The sequence below is a fragment of the Pelmatolapia mariae genome, linkage group LG16_19 (assembly GCF_036321145.2).
Source record: "Pelmatolapia mariae isolate MD_Pm_ZW linkage group LG16_19, Pm_UMD_F_2, whole genome shotgun sequence".
In the NCBI taxonomy this organism is placed as follows: domain Eukaryota; kingdom Metazoa; phylum Chordata; class Actinopteri; order Cichliformes; family Cichlidae; genus Pelmatolapia; species Pelmatolapia mariae.
Genome location: NC_086241.1, coordinates 60,965,395 through 60,986,701, shown reverse-complemented (window position 1 = coordinate 60,986,701; position 21,307 = coordinate 60,965,395). Strand labels below are relative to the sequence as shown.

At 40.8% G+C, this 21,307-nt stretch overlaps 1 protein-coding gene across 1 annotated transcript; it reads left to right on the top strand.

Annotated features, from left to right (window-relative positions):
* Positions 1 to 322: 322 nt before the first annotated feature.
* trip11 (thyroid hormone receptor interactor 11) lies at positions 323 to 21,156 on the top strand. Its single transcript, XM_063497378.1, has 21 exons — positions 323 to 902; positions 4,195 to 4,271; positions 5,169 to 5,279; positions 5,594 to 5,896; positions 6,015 to 6,083; positions 6,167 to 6,332; positions 6,546 to 6,872; positions 7,074 to 7,114; positions 7,677 to 7,775; positions 8,015 to 8,215; positions 8,553 to 11,591; positions 11,746 to 11,886; positions 12,197 to 12,390; positions 12,808 to 12,971; positions 13,153 to 13,256; positions 13,446 to 13,545; positions 14,939 to 15,020; positions 15,607 to 15,721; positions 18,484 to 18,606; positions 19,445 to 19,589; positions 19,679 to 21,156. The coding sequence occupies exons 1-21, from the start codon at positions 764 to 766 to the stop codon at positions 19,891 to 19,893; spliced, it is 5,955 nt and encodes a 1,984-aa protein (XP_063353448.1). The 5' UTR covers positions 323 to 763; the 3' UTR covers positions 19,894 to 21,156.
* The last annotated feature ends 151 nt before the right edge of the window (positions 21,157 to 21,307 follow it).

Below are 21,307 nucleotides of genomic sequence, written 5' to 3'. Positions count from 1 at the left end.
TACACTGTTTTTCGATATATGTTTGCATGGAGTGGAAGATATAAGATATAAGAAGATATAATAAACTAACTGTAACTTATTGCTTATTTGAAAATAATTTATCAACTATCTTAATAATATTTTACATTTTATGAAAAGAAGATAGAGTAGTAGTATAGTGTATTTTGTGGAATTTATACCATTTATAATAAACTATTTAAATGAGACTGCAACGCTTGGTGTTCTTCGGGACTTGAACGCACCTTCAGTGTGTTGGTCCTCCAGTATCCCACAATGCACCGCTGTCGTGTGCGGTGTCCACGTCAAACTTGACACCCTTCGCCACGGTCGAGTCGATAATGGCTGCAGTCGAGGTGGCACTTTTGGGTCGCTGTGGTGTTTAGACTTGCCAAAAAAACGCTGAATATTTCTCTCAGGCTGACCACAGACGACACAGACTCCAACATAAAGTCATCATCTCAGGTATTAGCTGTCAGACTTCGATACTATGTCCGCCGGTCTTCAGGAACTACTTCGTGTGGACGACCAGCTGTCATTAGCCGGGTTCTGTGCTTGCTAAATGAGCTTCTGTCGGTTTGGAAAGCGACTTTGTCACGCAGGAAAGAAATTGGATTTTAGAATTTACGGGTCCCCCGTGGTTGAGAATCTCCAGCTGAGCTTGATGAGCGAGCTAGCTGTATTATCTTTCGAGTCTAAGCTAGGCTAGCTCCCCTGTTCTCCTCGGCCCTGCTTTGTTTTTGTTTGGTTTTTGTCTCCTCCGAAGATGTCATCGTGGTTGGGGGGAATCGGCTCCGGCCTCGGCCAGTCTCTGGGCCAGGTTAGCGGGAGTCTGTCATCTTTCACCGGGCAGATATCGAACTTTACCAAAGACATGCTGCTGGAGGGTGTAGAAGAAGTAGGAGGTAAGTTTGTGTTCCTGGTTTGATCCGTGCGATGTCCACATCACCTTTAGAGCACACCTGAGTGAGGCTTTTTCTACACGTGTAGGGACATGATTTTCAGTTTTGGTATATGTCCTATAACCTAACTCTAATAAACTGTTACTAAAGCTCATAAACGTCCAAAGGTAATCCCTCAAAAGTTTTGTCTTGAAGCCATTAAAGTGAAGTAGACACCAGAATAGCTTTAATCTAAAATTTATATCTTTCTGTAAATTGGCGTTAACTTAGAGTTAACTTACTGGCATCGAGAAGCAGGGCCATCTGCCATGATATAAACGGGCAGAAACTCCTGGTTCCAAATTATTACATACAATTAAAACCTGTGCTGTCTGATACATCAGTCCTAGGTTCAAGAGGATTTTCAGTGTTCAGTTTTGTGTTAAAAGATGGATTTATTTAACTTTATGGTTATATTGAAGTTACTGGTTATATTGCAGTGCATTTCCTAATTTTCAGATGCGACAGAAAGAGCAGAAACGCATAAATTGATTGTTTTGCCTGACCCACACAAGATAATACTTGCCAAAATAGACATATTCATCACAAAGAAAATCTGAACTTTTTGGTGGCCCCTCAGCTCTGAATTATACTTTCACTGAGCATTTTGGATATGACACAACAGATAACAGACACAACTCACTTTTGTTGAAAGAAATTCAGAAAATAATATAGTACTGCACCGTGCTTATACAAACATTTATATCAGGATCAGAAACGAGTCGCACTGCAGCACAGCTCACTCTAACACCACCACAAACTCCAACCTGAAGTTGAATCATCTTCTTTGTATAAAGATTTAAACTTAACTGACATCACGATTACAGTAGCGCTATTGTGTTAAAGTCTGTCATTTTCAGCTATAAATTGTCAAATCAGTGTGTAAATGTAGTTTACTTTGTTAGGTGCTTGGAATTAATCTCAAATGAGATATAGGCCATTTCCAATAAATAATTACATTAGTGCTCTACAGCAGCACATAATATAGACAGTGAAATAAACAGGGATGCATACCTTTCAAAATGGTGATTGATTCAAAATGCAGGATAAAATATAAACAAATTGGTTTATTAAAAGTTCTGAAAGTTTATTAAGAGTTCTGAAAATTTTGAGTTCAGTATCAAGCACAATATACAATGCAATTCAAAAGTTAAAATTTAAAAAGACTCTCATACAAGTCTTTAGAAGTTCAAATAAATTGCAAGCATTTCTGTATTCTTGTGTATTTACAGTAAAATATCTAATATCTAATTAGACACCTGTGACTGTCTGAGTCCTCATTAGATGTAAAAAAACAAAAAACAAACCCCAAACAAAACAAAACAAAAAAAAACCCCAAAACAGTCCATGCTGTGCTGTATATAATTATAGTTATGTGCTATTAGTCTATAAAAGTTAAACAACTTTTTTGATCTTAAAAGGAGCTCCTCTTTTTGGCACTGAATGAGTGGGACAGCTAGTATGATAACAGTGTTTGAGTTTTACATCCATTAGCAGTGAACTAAAAGTTCCAAAAGTTTCCAAATTGTTGAAGGGCTGAAACAGCCGCTGTGACTTACAGTGTAGGTTTTAGAGCATACTTGCATACTTGCATTTCCACACCACCACAGCACTATATTTAAGTTTGAGCCTCTGACAGACATGTGTTGACTGAAAGAACTCTTAGTTCCTGAAAAATAAAATTTTCCTTTTGTGTTTATTACAGTCAACATTTTCTCAATGGTACATTAAAGTCAGTAATATCTGAATTTAAAAATAATAATTCAGTTGTAGACTGACAGATAAATTCCAGGTGAGAGCAGCTGAATATGGACACATGGATCAGAGAAACACAGCAGAGTTTACTTATTGTAACACAAAAGTCTGTACCAGTGATTTTGGTGTGGTGCAGTTAAAAAGGTGTCTCGTTTCAAACTGACTGTTGCCTGATTAGGTAGATGGCTATTGTGCAGCGTAATCTGCTATCAGAACATGGTCAGACTATCTTCAGTATTCAAAAACTAACTGTAAAGTAGATTTAGCACTTTGTTTTAGAATCCTAAAGTGGATTTTTCCCTCTTATGCATTATGTTATTTTCCTGTTACGCTACTGGATTGTTCAGCTTTAGCACTGGTTATTTATATTCCATGTAGACACATTCTTGTATGTTGAAACACATTAATTCCCCATCAGCCTTTGATTTTATCAGCTGGAATTTTTTTATTTATTAATTTTTTTACAAATGCATGTTACCAAATATGCAACTCGATTCACGTCTGAGGCTATCTGCGAAGTAAAAGCGCCATCTCTGAGTTCATTTAGGTGCAAACTTAAGCAAACATGGTCCCTCTTTTTTATTGTCAGCTGAGTTTTAGCAGCGAATCGTCAACCCTGATAGAGAGGCGTTGTTTGATTTCCGGAATTGCTCATATTTGGGTGTCCATATCTAGTTTTTGAACTCATCATCACTTCACTAAATTGCTTTGTTGTTTACACCAAGGCTTAAACTGTAGTGTTTAACAATTTTCCTGTCAGAGTGTTGTTTTGAACTCATCAGTCGCTAGATATGAAAAAGGGAGCAGAGAGTCTGATTTATTTTATTTATTTTTTTACAGTACTGCATAATATGAAAATACTGATTGCTGATTCGCCAGTTTTGGGCATAGTACTAAAATGCAGTTATTGTAGAGATTGGATTAGAAGAGCCCCATCAACCTTACCCACTTAAACCCTGAAGTGTCATCCTACTAAAGCAAACAGTGATGAATGATAAAACACTGACAGAAAGAGAACTTTGGCCACAGATATCCAACTCACAGCTCCAGACAAAAACAAGAAGTGTGAATTGTTATCACTGCGGGAGGGACTTTTAAGTAAACTTTTATTGCTGGATCTTTAACTGAGGCTTGGTGTGAATGTTATGTGTTGGCTGAGATTCCTTCAGCTGTTAGATCACATAACTCAGACAAGATGGCGAGGAATGTTCAGCCTGCTCAGCCAAGCATGTTTGTTTATCATGTGAGCAAGGTTAGGCTCCAGTTAGAATCACTTAAATGTGCTACATATACCACGGTGGATAAAGCAGAAAAGCCCCTCTCAATACAAAAAAAAAAATGCACAAGGGTGTTTTTACTGTGTTTATTGTAATTGTATCATTAAAATGATGCAACAGATTTAAATCATGTGCTGCATGATTTTTACATTGAGTCATGAATAATTTTGGAACTGCTACTTTTTTTTTTTTTAATGTTTTTTTTTCCCCACATGCAACTACAGATGCTGCCACAGAACTGCAGGTTTCCAATTCCAAGTTGGCTGAAGTCGAGTCTGCGTTTGGTGCTCAGAAATCTGAGGTTAGTCTTTTCACTCTGCAATACTATAAACCTTTCTGGCCACTTGTCATAGCAGGAAATGTGAAACTAATATCATTAACAGGGGGTTTGTTGTTTGGTTTGTCTGTTTTGCTCGTACCTCAAGTCATCAAACTTCCATAATCATAGTTGAACTTTATCAGTACTATCGAACCATGTTTTAAAGATGGCAATAGGTCCTTCCTTAATGAATAAAAGTAGCAGCATTCTGTATTTTGTCTTCCTGCCAATTAAGATAAATAAGCCAACAGTGAATTTGACCTACTAGCATGCACTGTCTCTAGGCTTCATATTGCTTATTCCTCTGTGACATTGAGCTCCCACAAAACTATTAAAAACACATTAGTGAAAAACATTGTTTGTATGCCTCTTTCTTACCATGAATCAAGCTATAGTTGACTTTCAGTCCCTCACACACTATCCTGCTGCTTTAACTACTCTTCCAAATGCATTGTAATCTGTGGCTAAATATAGCCCTGGACAAATGTGCTACATTAGATCTTCTTTTTGAGTAACAGTTGCTCAAAGCTACAGCTGTTCCCAGCTGTTTTGTGGCCAGTATTTAACCATATAAAAGCACAAGGCTATGTACTCTGTGATGTGCTTTTTATGGTCACAAACAGATTTAAGTCTCTGGAAGGATTAAATAAGCTTGGAGCTCAGTGCGACTGAAAAAAGAACACAGAAAATTTTTAAATGGACAGAAATGGGTTAATATTGTTGGTTTAGTTTGGGGAAAATGCAGTATTTTAGTGTCTCTGAGATCCAATATGTCTGCCTTGTAGTTGATCGTGATCCCTGTAAAAGTTGTAAATACATTCTAATTTCCTGAATGTTTCTGTATTTCAGTCTTTACTCCTTGATATGTCTTTGTTGCAGTATGAGAGATTGCGAAAGCTTCATGCAGAGCTTGAGGAGAAGCTGGAGGCAGCGGAGATCCAAATCAAGCGTCAGTCTGCAGAATACAGGACCCTCCTGCAGCAGAAAGATGTATGTACATATGAATTTAACAGTGTTGGCTTTGAGTGAGAAAAGATTGAAAAGTGGTTAAGACACATTATTTCAGTTTTAGATTTATTAAAATGTTTTGTGTGCACCAATATGTGAACCTTGTTTGCAGATGTGGCAATAACATTGGGAATTTATCTGCAATGGAAAGCTACTTATGAAAGGAATTTCAGCTCTAAATAGACATGTATGTCTAGCCTAAATCAAACTTGGCATTTGTGCTTTGTTAGAATAAGACAAACCCAGTTTCATTTGGAAGTCTTTTAGGGAAAGTCTTGTAATTTTTGTCCTTTCAGGTGGAGATCAGTCACCTGAAAGCTCGGCAGAATGGGCTTCAAGAAGAAGTCCAGAAGCTGCAGCAATCAGCCCAGTCTGCTTCAGCTGGCCCTGCGATGCTGCCCGTAACCACTACATCATCGTCCACTACCTCCTCTTCTGCTTCCTCTTTCCTGTCACGTCACCCAGGATCTCACCAGGGCTTCCATGGCGAAGAAATGGACCTCAGCGACGTGATCTGGTCGCAGCAAGAGATCAACAGGCTGTCGACAGAAGTCATGCGTCTGGAGTCGGAGGTAGCACACTGGCGACGAATGTCTCAGGTAAGACTACAGAAGAATTAGATGATTATGGAACAGATGGTTTTACCTTTTGAATATTTTTTTAAAAAACCACATGAGCACACTTTTTTTGTTTTTGTTTGTTTGTTTTTTGTAACAGGCATCAACAGCAACAGGAGCTGGTAATGGCGACCACAATGAGATTCTCAAGCTTCAAAGGACTATTAAGGTAAATGTTATGGTCTGTTATTGTTGTCTGTACAAATGATATTGCATTTTTCTAACTTTGCTGCTGTGGGATTTTCATTTCAGGAGCTTCGAGATGAGATGAGTCGTGAGGTGGATGAACACCAGCATGAACTTGCAGCTCTGCAGGATGCCCAGCGACAGAAGCTGGCAGATGTCACCCGGCGGCACAGGCAGGAGCTGGCAGAGTACGAGGAGAGGATAGAGGAGCTGGAGGAACAGATTCAGAGTGGTCAGCTCATTTTTGGAATAACTATCGGAAGCTTGGGCCATTAGAGAGTTTTGAGAGTTTATTGCAACAATGATCTGCTATGACCTAAATTCTTACAGTGTGTTAGAGCAAGGCACATATTTAAATGCATCTGCTGTAAAATAGTTGTATCTCAGTCGCACAACTCTGGTGTCGCACACAAATTAAATTGGTCCTCTTAATAATTTTCTCCAGGTGGTGGTCAGCCCACCTCTGTGTCAGACACCTCCAAGCTGCATGAACTCCATCAAACCATACAGTCCCTGCAAGAAGCAGCAGAGCAGCGTGAGAAGCAGCTGGCCGAACTATCTGCCAAGTTGGAGGAGGCACAGAAGATACAAGCCTCACTGCAGCTTGAGAAGGATGATGCTCAGCAAGAGAATACCGGGCTCCTGCAGAACTACACGCGGCTGCAGGCTTCCGTGGCCGAGCTCCAGACACGAGTACAAGAGCAGGAGGGGAAGGCTTTGCAAAAAGCCCAGCTAGACCATGAGATCCAAATGTTAAGAAATAGCTTGGAAGGTATTCATTGTGTTAAATTATGGCTTATTCATATGGATGTGTTATCTGCTTAATTAACATTCTTTATTGATGTTGCAGCTATTGCTAAATCTAATTTTTATTGTAGGAACTGTATATTGATCACATGTAGATGCAGAAAATTGTCATAGACATCACATTTTAAGCCATTGCTTATCTGTATATTACCTGTCCACTTTCCAGCTGCAGAAAAGGAAATAGAGAGACTGAAAAACCTGGATGAGGTAAGCATGATGATCAGCAATGTGCACATGTTTGTATATACTGTGTGACTCTGGCTATAAAAGCAAAAACTGTATCTGTGTGTAAGTTTGGCTACCTCTCTTTTAATCTTGTCATCTAGTGATGTGCTGCACTGTTTCATGTGCTTTCAATCCTGAACACTTTGTGATGGACTTCAGTCACATTGATTCAGCTTTCTTATTGAAGATCATCACCGGTGATAAGATTTGCGTTTCCAGCTGTGACTCAGATCAAACAGCAGTCTCAAGTGGAAAGCTTGCATTGTCTAAGCACAAAGTCAACACATCAGGTCAGGAGTGCAAACAGGATCAGGCTTGCCACATTTAAGGAGGTTGTGTACCATTCCTTTGAAAAAGAAAGAGGAGATCTAGTGCATGTCAAATGTGACACCAAAGAAAGAACGGCCTTCAAAAGAGTTGCACAAGACGAAGACCTAAATGGGAACAACAGATACATTTAAATGGTGTGCAGTTTTTGCTTTTAATGGCCAGAGTCACCTTCATAGGCTTCTCCAATTAATTTAATGACTTATTTTAACTTTAGGCAGAACCAAAGGAAGAAGTCGAGCATGCAGACATCTTAGAACTGAACACCATTATTGGAGCACTGAGACAAGAAAAGGAAGACTTAGAACAAAAAAAGGTTTGTTTATATTGTACATAAATATTATTTTAGTCACCTGTGAACGTGTCGCTTGAGTTATTTGACTTTTTTCTGTGTAATGGTGTCAGTTAGTGGTAAGAAGAAAAACAGTACTCAGTTAGACAACACAGTGTCACCAAAGAAAAACAAAAGGTGGTTTTGTTGGTTGGTTCCTGCCAATAATGGGTTGCGGAAGGTACTCAGTCTCTGTAAGTGAGTTTCTGATTTTCTGTCCACAGCTTAATCTGCAAGAAAGACTTAAAGTGGCAGAAGAACAACTAGTCAGCAGAAATGAAGCTGAGTCTGATTTGGAGTCATTGGATGATTTGAAGGCAGAACTGGGGAGGAGAGAAAAGACCCTGAGAGCTACTGAGGAGGAGCGGGACACGCTGATGTCTGAACTGGAGGAACTAGACCGACAAAACCAGGAAGCTACTCAGGTCTGCATGACTTTGGTGCTTTATCTCTTTGTTTATTTGTATTTCAGCAACTTATTTAGAGATGTCTGATATCAAGTGTCACATTTTAGCATCTCAGATTGTCATTTCATGACTCATTTTGGACTTATAAAATTTTTTTCTTGATTAGAAAAACGCACAATAAACAACTCAGCCTTTTCCTCAGCAGTTATATGAAGTCTGTATAGTTTACCCTGAAAAAACATCTTGTTTTGAAAAAAAAAAAAAACGAAAAAAAACCCCCAAAAATATAGTCCAACTTGACACAACAAAGACCAAAAGTAGAGACAATATTAACACTTTTGTTTTTCTACTTTAGCATATGATCTCAGTGAAAGAGCAGCTCTCTGGACAGCTGAAAGAGGCTGAGACAGAGCTGAAAAGAATGACTGCAGAGCTCAACATATCCAATGACCAGAAAAGGGCACTTGAGCAAGAGCTGGAGACTCAAAAGGAGAAAATGAGCCAGAGTGCTTTTACCCTTAACGAACTGCATATGGGAAAACAGCAGTTGGAACGGACTGTGAGAGAGCTAAAAGACAAACTGGGACACTCACAGGAGCAGAGCCGGGATGCACGCAGAGAGGTCACCGAGCTAAAGAAGACCCTGCAGGAGAAAGAGGAGCTGTTATCTGCTGCTAAAGCAAAACTTTATGAAGGACGGGAGAGAGCAAGTGAGGCACAGGGTGCTAATGAGGCGCTAGCAGAGAAGGAGAGAGAGTTGTCAGACCTCAGGAGAGAATTGGATGAGATGAGGCGCTCCCACGAGAAGGTGATGTCTGAAGACTATGAGTTGACGGTGGAGAACAGGAGGTTCAAGGCGGACAATGAGCAGACCTTGGGTAAAGTGGAAGAACTAACCAAGCAGCTGAAGGAAAGCCAGGGTGTTCTGAACAGGGTTGTGAGGGAGAAGGATACTCGTATTGAAGCTTTAAAACTGGAGAAATACCAGCTCGAAGGTGAATTGACGCAGGCTGAGAACAAACTAAAAGAACAGGTAAAACAGTACCAGCAGACCATCGAGGAGTTAACTCGAGCTCGATCTATGGACGCTTCTGCTTTGCAGACTGAGCATGAACGTGCCATCAAACTAAACCAGGAGAAAGACATGGAGATTGCTCAGCTGAAAAGAGATATGGTGCAGGTGGCAGCTGACCACAGAGACACCAATGAGATGCTATCGATCACAGTTGCAGGGCAGCAGCAGCTGACGGATTTGCTGCAAGAGAAAGATGTCTTTATGGACACTTTAAAACAAAATGCTGCAGATTTACAGACAGAGCTGGATAATAAGGTTTCAGTTTTCACCAAGGAAGTTGAAACGCTCAAACAGTCGCTAGATGAAAAGGATAAGCAGCTGGGAGGTATGAAGGAGGAGAACAGCCATCTGAAAGAGGAGATTGACCGCCTCAGGGATCAGCAGAGCAGACCTCAACCTCTGGCTGAGCCCAGGACTCTGGACATCATCACAGAGCTGGAGACGGAGATCACCCAACTCAAATCCTCCCGTAATGCCCTGGAAGAGGAGGTCCAGACTCTGAGGAGAACCACTGAGGAACAGCAAGCTTCTCTACTTCTCTCTCAGCAGTCTCTGCAGGCTCAGCAGAGCGAGATTGAACAGGCTCGTGCTCACCATCAGCAGACAACACTAAACTATGACAGACTCATCCAGGCCAGAGACGAAGAGATAACCCGCCTCCAGCAAACTGTAGAGCAGCTTAGTGAGAGTCAGAGCAGAGCCAACTCTCCGTCTGTGCAGGGAGAGGTCATCTTGCAGGAGGAAAAGACTCAGACCCTAAATCAGGAGAATGGCAATGAGAAACACGACCTGTCTAAGGTAGATATAGAAAGACTGGTGAGGGGCATCAAGGAGAAAGAGACTGAGATCACCCAGCTTAATGAGAAGAACCTCTCACTGACCAGGCAGCTGGATCAGCTGGTGGTTTCTCGTGATGAAGTGGGAAAACTCTCACAGATGATCATGCAGAAGGACCTGGAAATTCAGGCACTTCATGCCAGAGTTTCCATGGGAGGCGGACACAGCCAGGATGTCATGTTCTTACAGCAGCAGCTACAGGCATACGCTGTGGAGAGAGAGCAAGTGATTGCCGTGCTTAACGAGAAGACCAGAGAGAACAGCCAGCTTCGGTCCGACTATCACCGCCTCATGGATATCATGGCAGGAAAGGAAGCAGCCCTGTTGAAGCTTCAGCAGGAAAATCAGCGCCTCTCTAACATGAGCGACCCCTCGGGAAGCCAGGAGATGTTCAAGGAGACCATCCAGAATCTGTCTCGAATTATTAGGGAGAAGGACATAGAGATCGATGCCTTGACCCAGAAGTGCCAAACGCTGGTGACCGTCCTGCAGTCCTCAGGAGGAGAGCCCGGTGCTGGCTCTGGAGGGGTCAGCAGCAACCAGTTTGAGGAGCTACTGCAGGAGCGGGACACACTGAAGCAGCAGGTGAAGAAGATGGAGGAGTGGAAGCAGCAGGTCATCACAACAGTCAAGAACATGCAGCACGAGTCGGCTCAGCTGCACGAGGAGCTGATCAAACTGCAGAGTCAGGTTTCTGCCGACAGTGACTGTAGCTCAAAGCTCTCAGTGGACTACGCTCGACTGGTCCAGAATTACGAGCAGAAGGAAAGGAGATTGGGAAGTCTGAGTCTGGAACTCGCACAGGTTCAACAAACCATTACCCAGCTCAGCAGCACAAAGGATGTCCTGTTAGGTAAACTGGACAGCGTCACACAGACACCTGAAGTCACAGCCACTCAGTGTAGTGGCTCTTCTCTCAGTACTGATGCTCCAAGCCATCAGCCAGATTCTGCTGTAAAAGATGAGAAGATACAGCAAGAAGTTGTTCAACTAAAAGCACAGTTGACTGAGAAAGAAAACACGATCAGGACTCTTCAAGAAAACAACCACAGACTCTCCAACTCCGCGTCTGCCTCAGAAAGCGAGCAGCGAAGTCAGGCAGAGGAGGCTCGACAGGTCAGAGAGAGACTGGAGGCCTTGCAGAGGTCTGTGAGGGAGAAAGACTTGCTCATCAAAAGCAAAGGAGACCAACTAACTCAAGTAAGTGAAGCACTGCGTAACCGTGAGAATGACAACGAGGTTCTGAAGCAGGCGGTGACCAACCTCAAAGAGCGTGCGCTCATTCTTGAGATGGACGTGAAGAAGCTAAAGGAGGAGAACGAGCTGGTTGCTGCACGCTCTCGAGAGAAAGAGTCAGAGTTTAGAGCTCTGCAGGAAACTAACATGCAGGTTTCCCTCCTGCTGCGAGAGAAGGAGTTTGAACTGAGCGCGATGAGCGAGAAGGCTGCCACTGTGGAGAAACTGCTCAAAGACAAAGAGCAGGTCAGTAACTTTTTTTTTTTTTTTTTTTGTAGTTGAATTTATACTGATGCATTTTTATAATGAAATTTATCCATCAGCGTCATTTTAGACAGGAAACTGTCATTTATTCTTTCAAAATTTGTTTATGATTTACTGTTTATTGCTCTCTTTGTAGGGTAAATCTGGTGAGCTGAATCAGCTCCTGAATGAAGTGAAGTCCATGCAGGACAAAGCTGTGGCATTTCAGCAGGAGAGGGATCAGGTGATGATGGCACTCAAGCAGAAGCAAATGGAGACTACGGCATTACAGTCTGAGGTAAGAGAACGATATTCACCCATTGCCCTTAATTTTACTTGTGGTGGTATTGTAACTTCATATGGAACCCTCCACATTACCAAGTTTAATTATCGGGCATCATTATACATGCTTTGTTGTTTTCATTCATTAAATACTCAGACTATTGCAGTATAGAATCTCTGCTTCATCATGTTGCTCAACCATTGTATATATACCCTATAACTGTATAGTCAAGTAAATACTTAGTCTGTTGATAATAACATATGGCTGCTTCAAATTAAATGGCACTCTGGTGAAGCTATCTTTTTGTTTGTTTGATTGTTTACAGCTCCAACATGTGAGAGACAAAGAGCACCGCCTAAACTTGGAGCTTGAACGGTTGCGTAATCACCTGTTGGAGATTGAAGATTCATACACGAGAGAAGCCCTCGCTGCAGAGGACAGAGAGACAGAGCTGCGCAGGAAGGTGGCTCTGCTGGATGAGAGACTGGCGACATCCTCAAGTGCTGTGGAGAGTGCCAGGTTAGCATAAAACTAATGTGTGTTTTAAAAGGTTTGATTAAAGACTGATAAAATCACCAGGAACTCTTCGTTATTTACTGTAATTAGTGCAGGTATTTTCTTTATGTATATTGCACTTTGTTCTCATTGACAAGGAAGTGGAAATGCATAGAAATAACACATCTACAGTAGGCTTTCCTCACCCTTGACCTTTTTACATAACATGTTTAAACCTGGTAGGATCAAATATTTTTTGTCAAACTAAAATGTTGTTTGACCCACTAGTTGACAGCTAATTATTTACTGATTATAAAACTGTTACTTTCACTTGGATCCAACATTGCTGTTTACCTTAAAATAATTTTGCATGAAAATGTTTTAAAATTATTTTAGTGTCATTCTTTTTGTGTTTCTACTTACCCGTCCTCTCTCTTCCAGCCAACAGGCCAGCATGCAGGTAGAGTCTCTGCAGGAGCAGTTAATTGGGGTGGTGAAGCAGAGAGACGATGCGCTGGCCCAACTCAGAACCTCTCAGGAACAAGTCAACCAGTATGCAGTGTCACTCTCCAACCTGCAGATGGTGCTAGAGCAATTCCAACAAGGCAAGTTTGAGGGCTTCAAAGAGATCTTTGCTGTTTAGACCAGACTCGAGCAGGATAAGTGTGTCTGTTATCCTGGAATATTTAAAACTGTGTTTTCCTCATAGCACTTTACAGTTGGTGTACCCGGCAATGCCTTTTTTGATTACTATTAGTAATACTTTTATCGGCATTTCTCCGACAGAAGAGAAAGCCATGTACTCAGCAGAACTTGAGAAGCACAAGAAGGAGAAAGAGGAGTGGAAAAGAAAAGCTCTGAAACTGGAGGACCAAGCTTCTGCTCTCCAGGTAAACCAGCAACCAATCACCTATCAGAGAATCATATCTGTGATTAGCATCAGTAGTACTATTTTTTTTTTCTTTTTTTAAGTTGCTAGATATCAGAATTTCATATAATCTTTTGAAGACGGTGGATGTCACACTTTAATAAAAATCAGCAAGACAAACGTTATGTAACGCTGTAACTTTATCTGTCAGATGAACCTGGATGAAGCCAACGCTGCTCTAGATTCAGCTTCTCGTCTCACGGATCAGCTCGATCTGAAGGAGGAACAAATTGAGGAGCTGAAAAAACAAGGTGAGCTTCAGCCAAGCACTTTCACCTACTGACTTAAATGTAAAAAATAAAGACATGTTTATTTTTTATTTTTTTTAAACCTCAACTATAAATGTTGTGTTAATGGTGTCTTTATCAGACTGTATAAAGCTCAGCTTTCCAGTTTTACTGAAAAACGAATCCTTGTGAGGTTGCAATAAAACGGCTGTCTTTAAGGCTGGTTGGCTCGGTTTAAAGATCACAGCACTTTCTAAAGCTCGTGTGGAAGGCATCTGCCTGCCAGCCTTTGAAGAAACACTTACCTCCCTTGCATTGGCCAAGAAAAGGACCAAATGAGTGAAACTGTAATTCTCTGAAGTGGGAAGCTATTATTTGTTTCACACTCTGCAGCAGATTTCATTCCTATCAGATATGAACATTACATCACAGCAAATTCTCAGACTGTTTTTTTTTCCTTACTGCTGTCTGGCTGTTCAGACTTTGTCCAGACCTGATACGAGGCGCTATATTTTCTTTACAAATCAGTCACCTATATGAAAATTTACATTGTGTCTAAAAATAGTTGATTAACTTTGAGAACGCACTGAACAGTCTAGCTTTGGTATGTCTGTGCAGCATTGCTCTGGTTTGTGCCTGTCATTTGAACCACAGATTAACATATCTGAGATTCAGAAAAGTAAATAGCCTGAAATCTTTGTAAATCCAGATCTTTTTGCAACACTAACAGCTTGTTGAAAGTTTTTCTGACTCATTTAAGACCAAACATTTTTTTTGCACTGTATTTTCCACCTTAGCCAGAAAACATACACATTTTTATTTTTTGTTGTTGTTGTGTTATCCTAATTTCCTACAAAATAGTACAATTTATTGCCTGTCATTTGCCATTTGTCGTTACATCTGTTGATAAACGGGAGAGAAAAATGTTGTATTTGTGCAGTCGTTGTTATATTTTTAATCAAGAAATGGTAAATAGCCTGTATTTGTATAGCGCTTTACTAGTCCCTAAGGACCCCAAAGCGCTTTACACTTTCAGTCATCCACCCATTCACACACTGGTGATGGCAAGTTACGTTGTAGCCACAGCCACCCTGGGGCGCACTGACAGAGGCGAGGCTGCCGGACACTGGCGCCACCGGGCCCTCTGACCACCACCAGTAGGCAACGGGTGAAGCGTCTTGCCCAAGGACACAACGACCGAGACTGTCCAAACCGGGGCTCGAACCGGCAACCTTCCGATTACAAGGCGAACTCCCAACTCTTGAGCCCCAGGAAGAAGGATTAGAGGAGTCTGTAACTTGTATCACTGTGGTTTCACTGCAGATGTTGAAACACAAGAGGCACAAAGTGGCCCATGGGCACCAGAGGTCTGAACATTACTGTTAAAGTTGTCACTCTGTTTGTGTCCATGTTGCAGTGGATGTGAGGCAGGAGATGCTGGAAGAGGCACAGAGGAAACTCATGAACCTTTTGAACAGCACAGAGGGTAAAATAGACAAGTAAGTTTCAAGTACATTTCTGTTAAATATTAGTTCCAGTTTATTTAGATTATGATTACATTTTTCCATTGTTTATCAATGGATTATTCTAAAATCCTAAGGTAGATTTCCCACTTTCAAGTTCTCTTTTTTTTTAACTGTGAAATTGAGAGGATCAAGCTTATGATTGAAGCAGTTTGTTCCCATTTAGGGAAAACCAGGTGAATCAAACTAAACCTTTTCTGTTAAACTGAAGTGATTGAATTCTTTTTTTTTTTTTCTAGCTTGAAAAAAATACTTTCCATCTTTAGCAACATAAATCCTTCCAAATTGTACTAAGTTCACGGAAACTGGATTATTTTAGAGATACGTGGTCTTTAAAGGATTGCAGCAATTATGGAAAAGAAATGTACCCTTCTAGCCAGTATAGTGTTTAGTGCTATAAATAAGCTTTGATGAAGATTGATGCATTTTGAATTTAGGTATTGTTCATGCAGCTGCATAAAAATGGATCATAGCAACATCTTTGGGGTTTTTTTTGTTGTTTTTTTAAAACCTTGAATTACATCATCAGTCAGCATTGTTGCCCATGTTGTTCTTTCTGCAGGGTCCTGATGCGTAACTTGTTCTTAGGATACTTCCACACGCCCAAAACCAAGCGTGCCGATGTGCTGAAGCTCATGGGAAGTGTCTTGGGTCTAAACCGAGAAGATGTTGAAAAGGTGAGAGATTTCTGGACTGACAATAATCATTTTGTTTCTTTGTTTTTTGGGGGGTAAAAAGTCCAATTACCGAAAAGGTTAGTAAGCATTGTTGGTAAAGAAGTGACACCAATGCGACAGCGTCTGTCCGGTAGCAGCTGGTTTGCTTCTCTTAAAACTCTGTTGAATTAGTAGAAAACAAAAAAATGAAAGTCTGTTTAATTAAAAATAAAACTCACTTTTTAACATCTTTATGCTTCCTGCAGTAATCACTAAAAGGTCTTGAATGTTGGTTATTTGCCAAATTAATTAAGTGTTTAAAGATTTATACGTGCAAAATTCTTGACCCACCCTTCATCATTTCATATTTTCCTTCCAAGGAGTCAGTTTGTTGTAATTATTTTAAAATGCTCTTGGGCAATAATTCTCCAGCAATCTGAAGGCCTTTCAAAGTTTTTCTTTGGACATCAGCTGCCTTTTTTTTTTTTCTTCAATCATTTTCAGTCCTTGTATCTGAACATTTTCAGAGGAATGTTTTTGTGTGTATTTGTTTGTTTAGCCACTTCACACTGACCTATGAACCATTATAGCATTATAAGGCACCTAATTCAAGGGATGAACTAGTTTTGTCTACACATTACAGGCACTTCAACAAAACACAGTGTCTTTACACATTTTGTTACTAGCAGTTTTTGAAAGTCATGTCTTTAAGAAATGGGAAAAGAAATCGAGCAAAGGCCTGACACATGACATGAGAGATGCATTTGGCCCTTTTGTTGATCCATCTACTGTTCACTGAAGCCTCATCAGATTGGCCTCTTGTCTACTGTGGGTTCCCAAACACTCACACATGGACTCATCTTTTCACTATTATTATATTTACACTTTACACTCCAGCGTGGTGTGTTTCACTCTTATGTGCATTCATAAGAATCATCAGCTAGCTGCTGTCTGTACTTCCATGAGTGTCCATGCCTAACATGCTACTGCATAAATAGATTAGGTTGATTAAAAGATCAGCGACAGCTGTGCCACTCAGCTTTTCCTTAACACTGAACCTCTGAACCTTCCTCTCCACATCTCCTCCTGCAGCCGAGCCAAAACCACACCCGCCACCGCAGTCTCAGTGGAAATGTGAATGTCAAGAATTCATTTTTTAAGGAAGGGAAAGGGGGAGAAAAGGATGAGGTTTGCCAAATTACACAAGAATTGGACTGAAAATCAGTAACAACAGGTCTTATGGAGTGATGAAATTTGAATTTTCTGGCTCAGTCATCAACAATAAGTACAGAGAAGGTCAGAAGAGCGGAACAACAGTGAGTGTCCGCAGCCATCTGTAAAACACAGTGGAGGCTCTGTCATGGTTTGGGGCTGCGTTTCAGGCAGTGCTGTCGGGGATCTTGTCACAATTGATGCAATAATGATAACAGGAAAGTTACATATGCAAAGTCCTGCAGGCTTGAGTTTGTGAGCATCTCCTTCCACGTGGGATGATGGGACTCCCAGACAGCACTTACAGAGGGAGACGAATGTAGCAGTAGGAAAAATAAAAGGAGAATTTCTGCAGAAGCCGTAGGGGGAAAAAAAAAAGAAGCCTTCTGTACTCCGTCTTCCATCAGTATTTTAAAAATACAGCATTCTCCAGCGACACCTTTTTCTGTAGAAGAAACTCCAGCAAGTTGAGTTTAAAATGAGTCAAATATTAATTGCAGCAAAATTGCACCCGTGTAGTATTTTTAAATGTTCCACCGTTAACGCTGCGTTGGCACACTTTTGGCAAAAACATTTACTTATGTCAGCTTCACAAAATGTTACATTTATGTCAGGCTGATCAGTGTTAGTTTAGCGTTTGTTTAGTTCAGTGGCTGATTCCATTGTTTGCGTTCGCCGTCACAGGTCACACTGACACTCTGTCAACAGGCCTTTTTGAAAAGTTTGACAGGATGAATTGAGTAATGATGTCCTTCAGATATCGTTCAGTCAACTACAAAGTTGTCCAACAGTCTCTTTTGACTCCAGCAGTCCCTGAAAATCCTCTCGGAGCTCAGCCCTGGAAAAAAAAAAAAAAAAAAAAAAAAAAAAGCATTTTCTTGTCCAGATCTTGAAGTACTCTGGCGCGATTCCCACAGGGCTCCCACCAGAGTACTCCAAGTATATTACCCAACCCTCCTAAAAGAAAACAGATACAGAGTGAGGGGCAATGCGATTACAACTCTTCAGAAAAGCCATTTTATTGTGTTGGAAATCATTCTACTTTTTTTCTCATCTCTTCTTCATTTCCTGTTAATGCTATTTAAATTTTCCACTCAACTCGTGTTTATGGGAGCCAAGTGTCCCACAAAACCAGGCAAGTTTTCAGAATCTGTCTCTGTAGAGAAACTAACCCCCTTTCTTGTCCCCTTTTTAAGCCTTATGCTGTCATCCATACAGTCTATATGGGTTCTGTCCAGTTAAATCCTGCCAGAGAACTGATGATTCTGATTAGGTAGGACTGTGTGACAGTGAGTAAAGCTTCTTTTACAAAGTGTGGACCTGGAGTGAGTGACAGGGGATAACTTTCCAGAAAGTTTTGGCAAGCGCTGAAAGGAAAAAAAAAACTTTGGGACAAAAGAAAATCCCCAAAAGTAGCCTGAATCATCAGTGTCACCTTTTCTTTGCCAGCACTGTTCATCCTTGTGCTTGTTTAAATAAGAATTAAGTCTATTTTGTGTATTTGATCATAGCAAATCGGTGTATTTGTTCTAAATATCCCAAATATTTATCTGCACTTCTCCTACCTGCAGATGCTGGAGGAGGACAGGGGCCACGGTGTTACTGGATGGGTATCGAACTGGTTGGGAGGCAGAGGAGCACAAAGTGTCCCAAACACTCCACAGAGACCCACCAGTGGCCAAGGGCTCAACTCTGTAAGACATGATTCACAGTTCTCACTGTATATATTTTGTCCTGAAGAATAGAACCCAGCCCAACAGCTCCTTAAACTGTCTTTCATCACCATGCAGTGTAGCACTGACACTGGATTCATTAAAGAGAAATACTGACAAGCGTTCTGTACTTAATAGCCACAATTACAATTAGTCTCAAACAAAATCAATAAATAACTAAAAGTCATGATTCTGACAGAAGACCACACATGAACCCACAAACCCCCAGTCCTACTACTATTATTATTATTATTTTTTTACATGACTTTTTAGTTGTTATTTTAAACAGAAAACAGTCCGCAGACTCGATCCAAGGTCTTAACTTCTAAAATGTCCTCAAAATGTATAGAACGTGCAGTGGTAGAGTACACAGTGAAACGAGACAACGTTCCTCCATGACCATGGTGCCACATATGACATATAACAGACAATCAACACAGGACTACATAAAGTGCAATGTGCAAAAATTGCAAAAAAACAAAGAGAGTGCAACAACAGACTGATATAGACACAAGACAGTGCAAACACAACAGTGCAATGGAAATGTGCAAAAGGCTGAGATGATAGCAACAATTATAAATAAAACCCTTTACAACACAAAGCTGCTTTTTTAGCAAAATAAATGCGTTCTTAATATTAGTGCTTGTGAAGAATCCACATTTAAAGAATAAGAGAATATGTTTTTTGAAAATTTCATCTTATTTTTTACCAGGATGCTACTGTGATGCTAGCTCTTTACTTTGGTTTTCAGGAAGAATTTCCCCATTTGGCTCAGTTAAAATATCTCATTCACTCACTGTCATGTTTCTTGTTGTTGCAGTCTTTCTCAGAGATGTTTGTGAAATTCCTGGAGATGGAGTCGACTCCTTCTCTGCCTGCACCAAAGCTTCCAGTTCATGACATCAAGCCTCTGAGCGCCCCACCCGCGGGAAGAACCAGCAGCGGCACTTCCAGCATGGCCGCAGGTAAATGGCCCACTTAAAAGAAAAACACTTGCTTCTTATCTCCTTTCACACATCCAGCTTTATTTAAATTTAAGCCTCTTTCTTCTCAGGGGCTCCAGTTTCCCTGAAGCGAGCCGGTGATTCCAATCCGTTCCTGGCCCCTCGCTCTGCAGCGGTGCCTCTGCTGGCTGGTTCCGGCTCTGGGGGCCCAGGAGGCCACCTGCTGATGAAGCCCATCTCTGACACCCTGCCCACCTTCACTCCTGTGCCGGTCTCAGCTGAGGCCAGCGGTGGAGCCGTGCTCAAAGACTTGTTAAAGCAGTGATCGGCCCTGTGAGGAGTGCAACACAGATGTCTTAATTTAGCCAACACAAGTTTTACACTACAAAGACTGAGATTTTGGAGCAGATCTGCTTCTTTTTGCTGCTTTCTTTACTTTCTGCAAAAATAAATGAGCAGAGCGTTCACAAAGGCTTAATGTCACCATTTCGGGGAGATGATTAAAACGAAAGTTATTAGTTTTTTTTAAGATTCTATTTCACTTGCAATTACTGTTCTATGCAACAGACTCTCCCTTTACACACCAGTGAAAGTGTTTCCCACTTAGAATTATTGATAGGTGATCAATGATGAGACTCTACCTTCAAAAACAATGCAAGATCGGAGCATTTTAAAGTTTTGAGTCATTCAGAGTGAGAGTTTTCAAAGATCTGGTCATCTGAGTTACATTATGATTTTTATTTGTCGCACCACATCTGAACACAAGTGACCTTTTTCAGCTCCGTCTGCGCAGTACAATACAAGTGGGCTGAATCTAGTCATCACCTCTGTTAGCAAGAGGAAACACGTCCTTCACAGGACAACTTTTTATTTGTTGAATACTTTTATTTTTCTTTTCAACAATGCAGTGAGCTGTTTCTTATCCAGGACTCGCCTGAAACACTCTGGCAGCGGCAGCCTGCATAGAGATTTATGTGGTTCAGTACATCTGTTAAAACCATAAAGACATTTCTGCAGAAATCTTGTCTTTTCCAGACGGCTAGACTGTGATATGCAATAAGCGTTGTAATTATGGCTATAACTGCTGACTGTGGTTGATCGGAAGCTTGAGACTGCTCTTATGTTTAAGTACAGTACTATTATATAGTTATATATATGTGTAAAAATGGGTGGTGTTATTTTGTTTTCTATTTATAGGCACTGAGGATGTTGTGGAAGTAAAAAGTGCCTGTGTCTTTTCTTAATTTCGTAGTTGTATAATCAGGATTGTAAAAAAATAATATAAAAAATATATATATTTACAAAATTGCACATTTAGAAGGACCACAGTAGCAGAAGCTGCTCTACATTTTTGTATAGACATCAATCAGCTGCTGCAGAAGGAATGTTACAGGGCTTCTCCAGGTGTAATGATTAAATGTACAAACTGTAAATCCTTGAAAAGAATTTTTGTAGATGTAAAATCTGAAACACTTGGGCGTCTAAAAAGAGTCGGGTTGCCTCGGACTTTGATGAGCTTTACTCAAGTTTAGTACCCGTGAATTAATTGGAATTTTAACATCAAATAAAGGTACCACTGCTGACCCCATGTTTGTGTGCATCTTGTCATTTTTACCGTTTTTTTTTTTAATTTTGTTTTTTAAATTATTTTAACGCCAGATTTTAGGCATCTGAACCACATGTGGCTACTACAGCGCGGGCAGCGTACGTTTCCTGCTCCAGATGTGCAGTGTCATTCA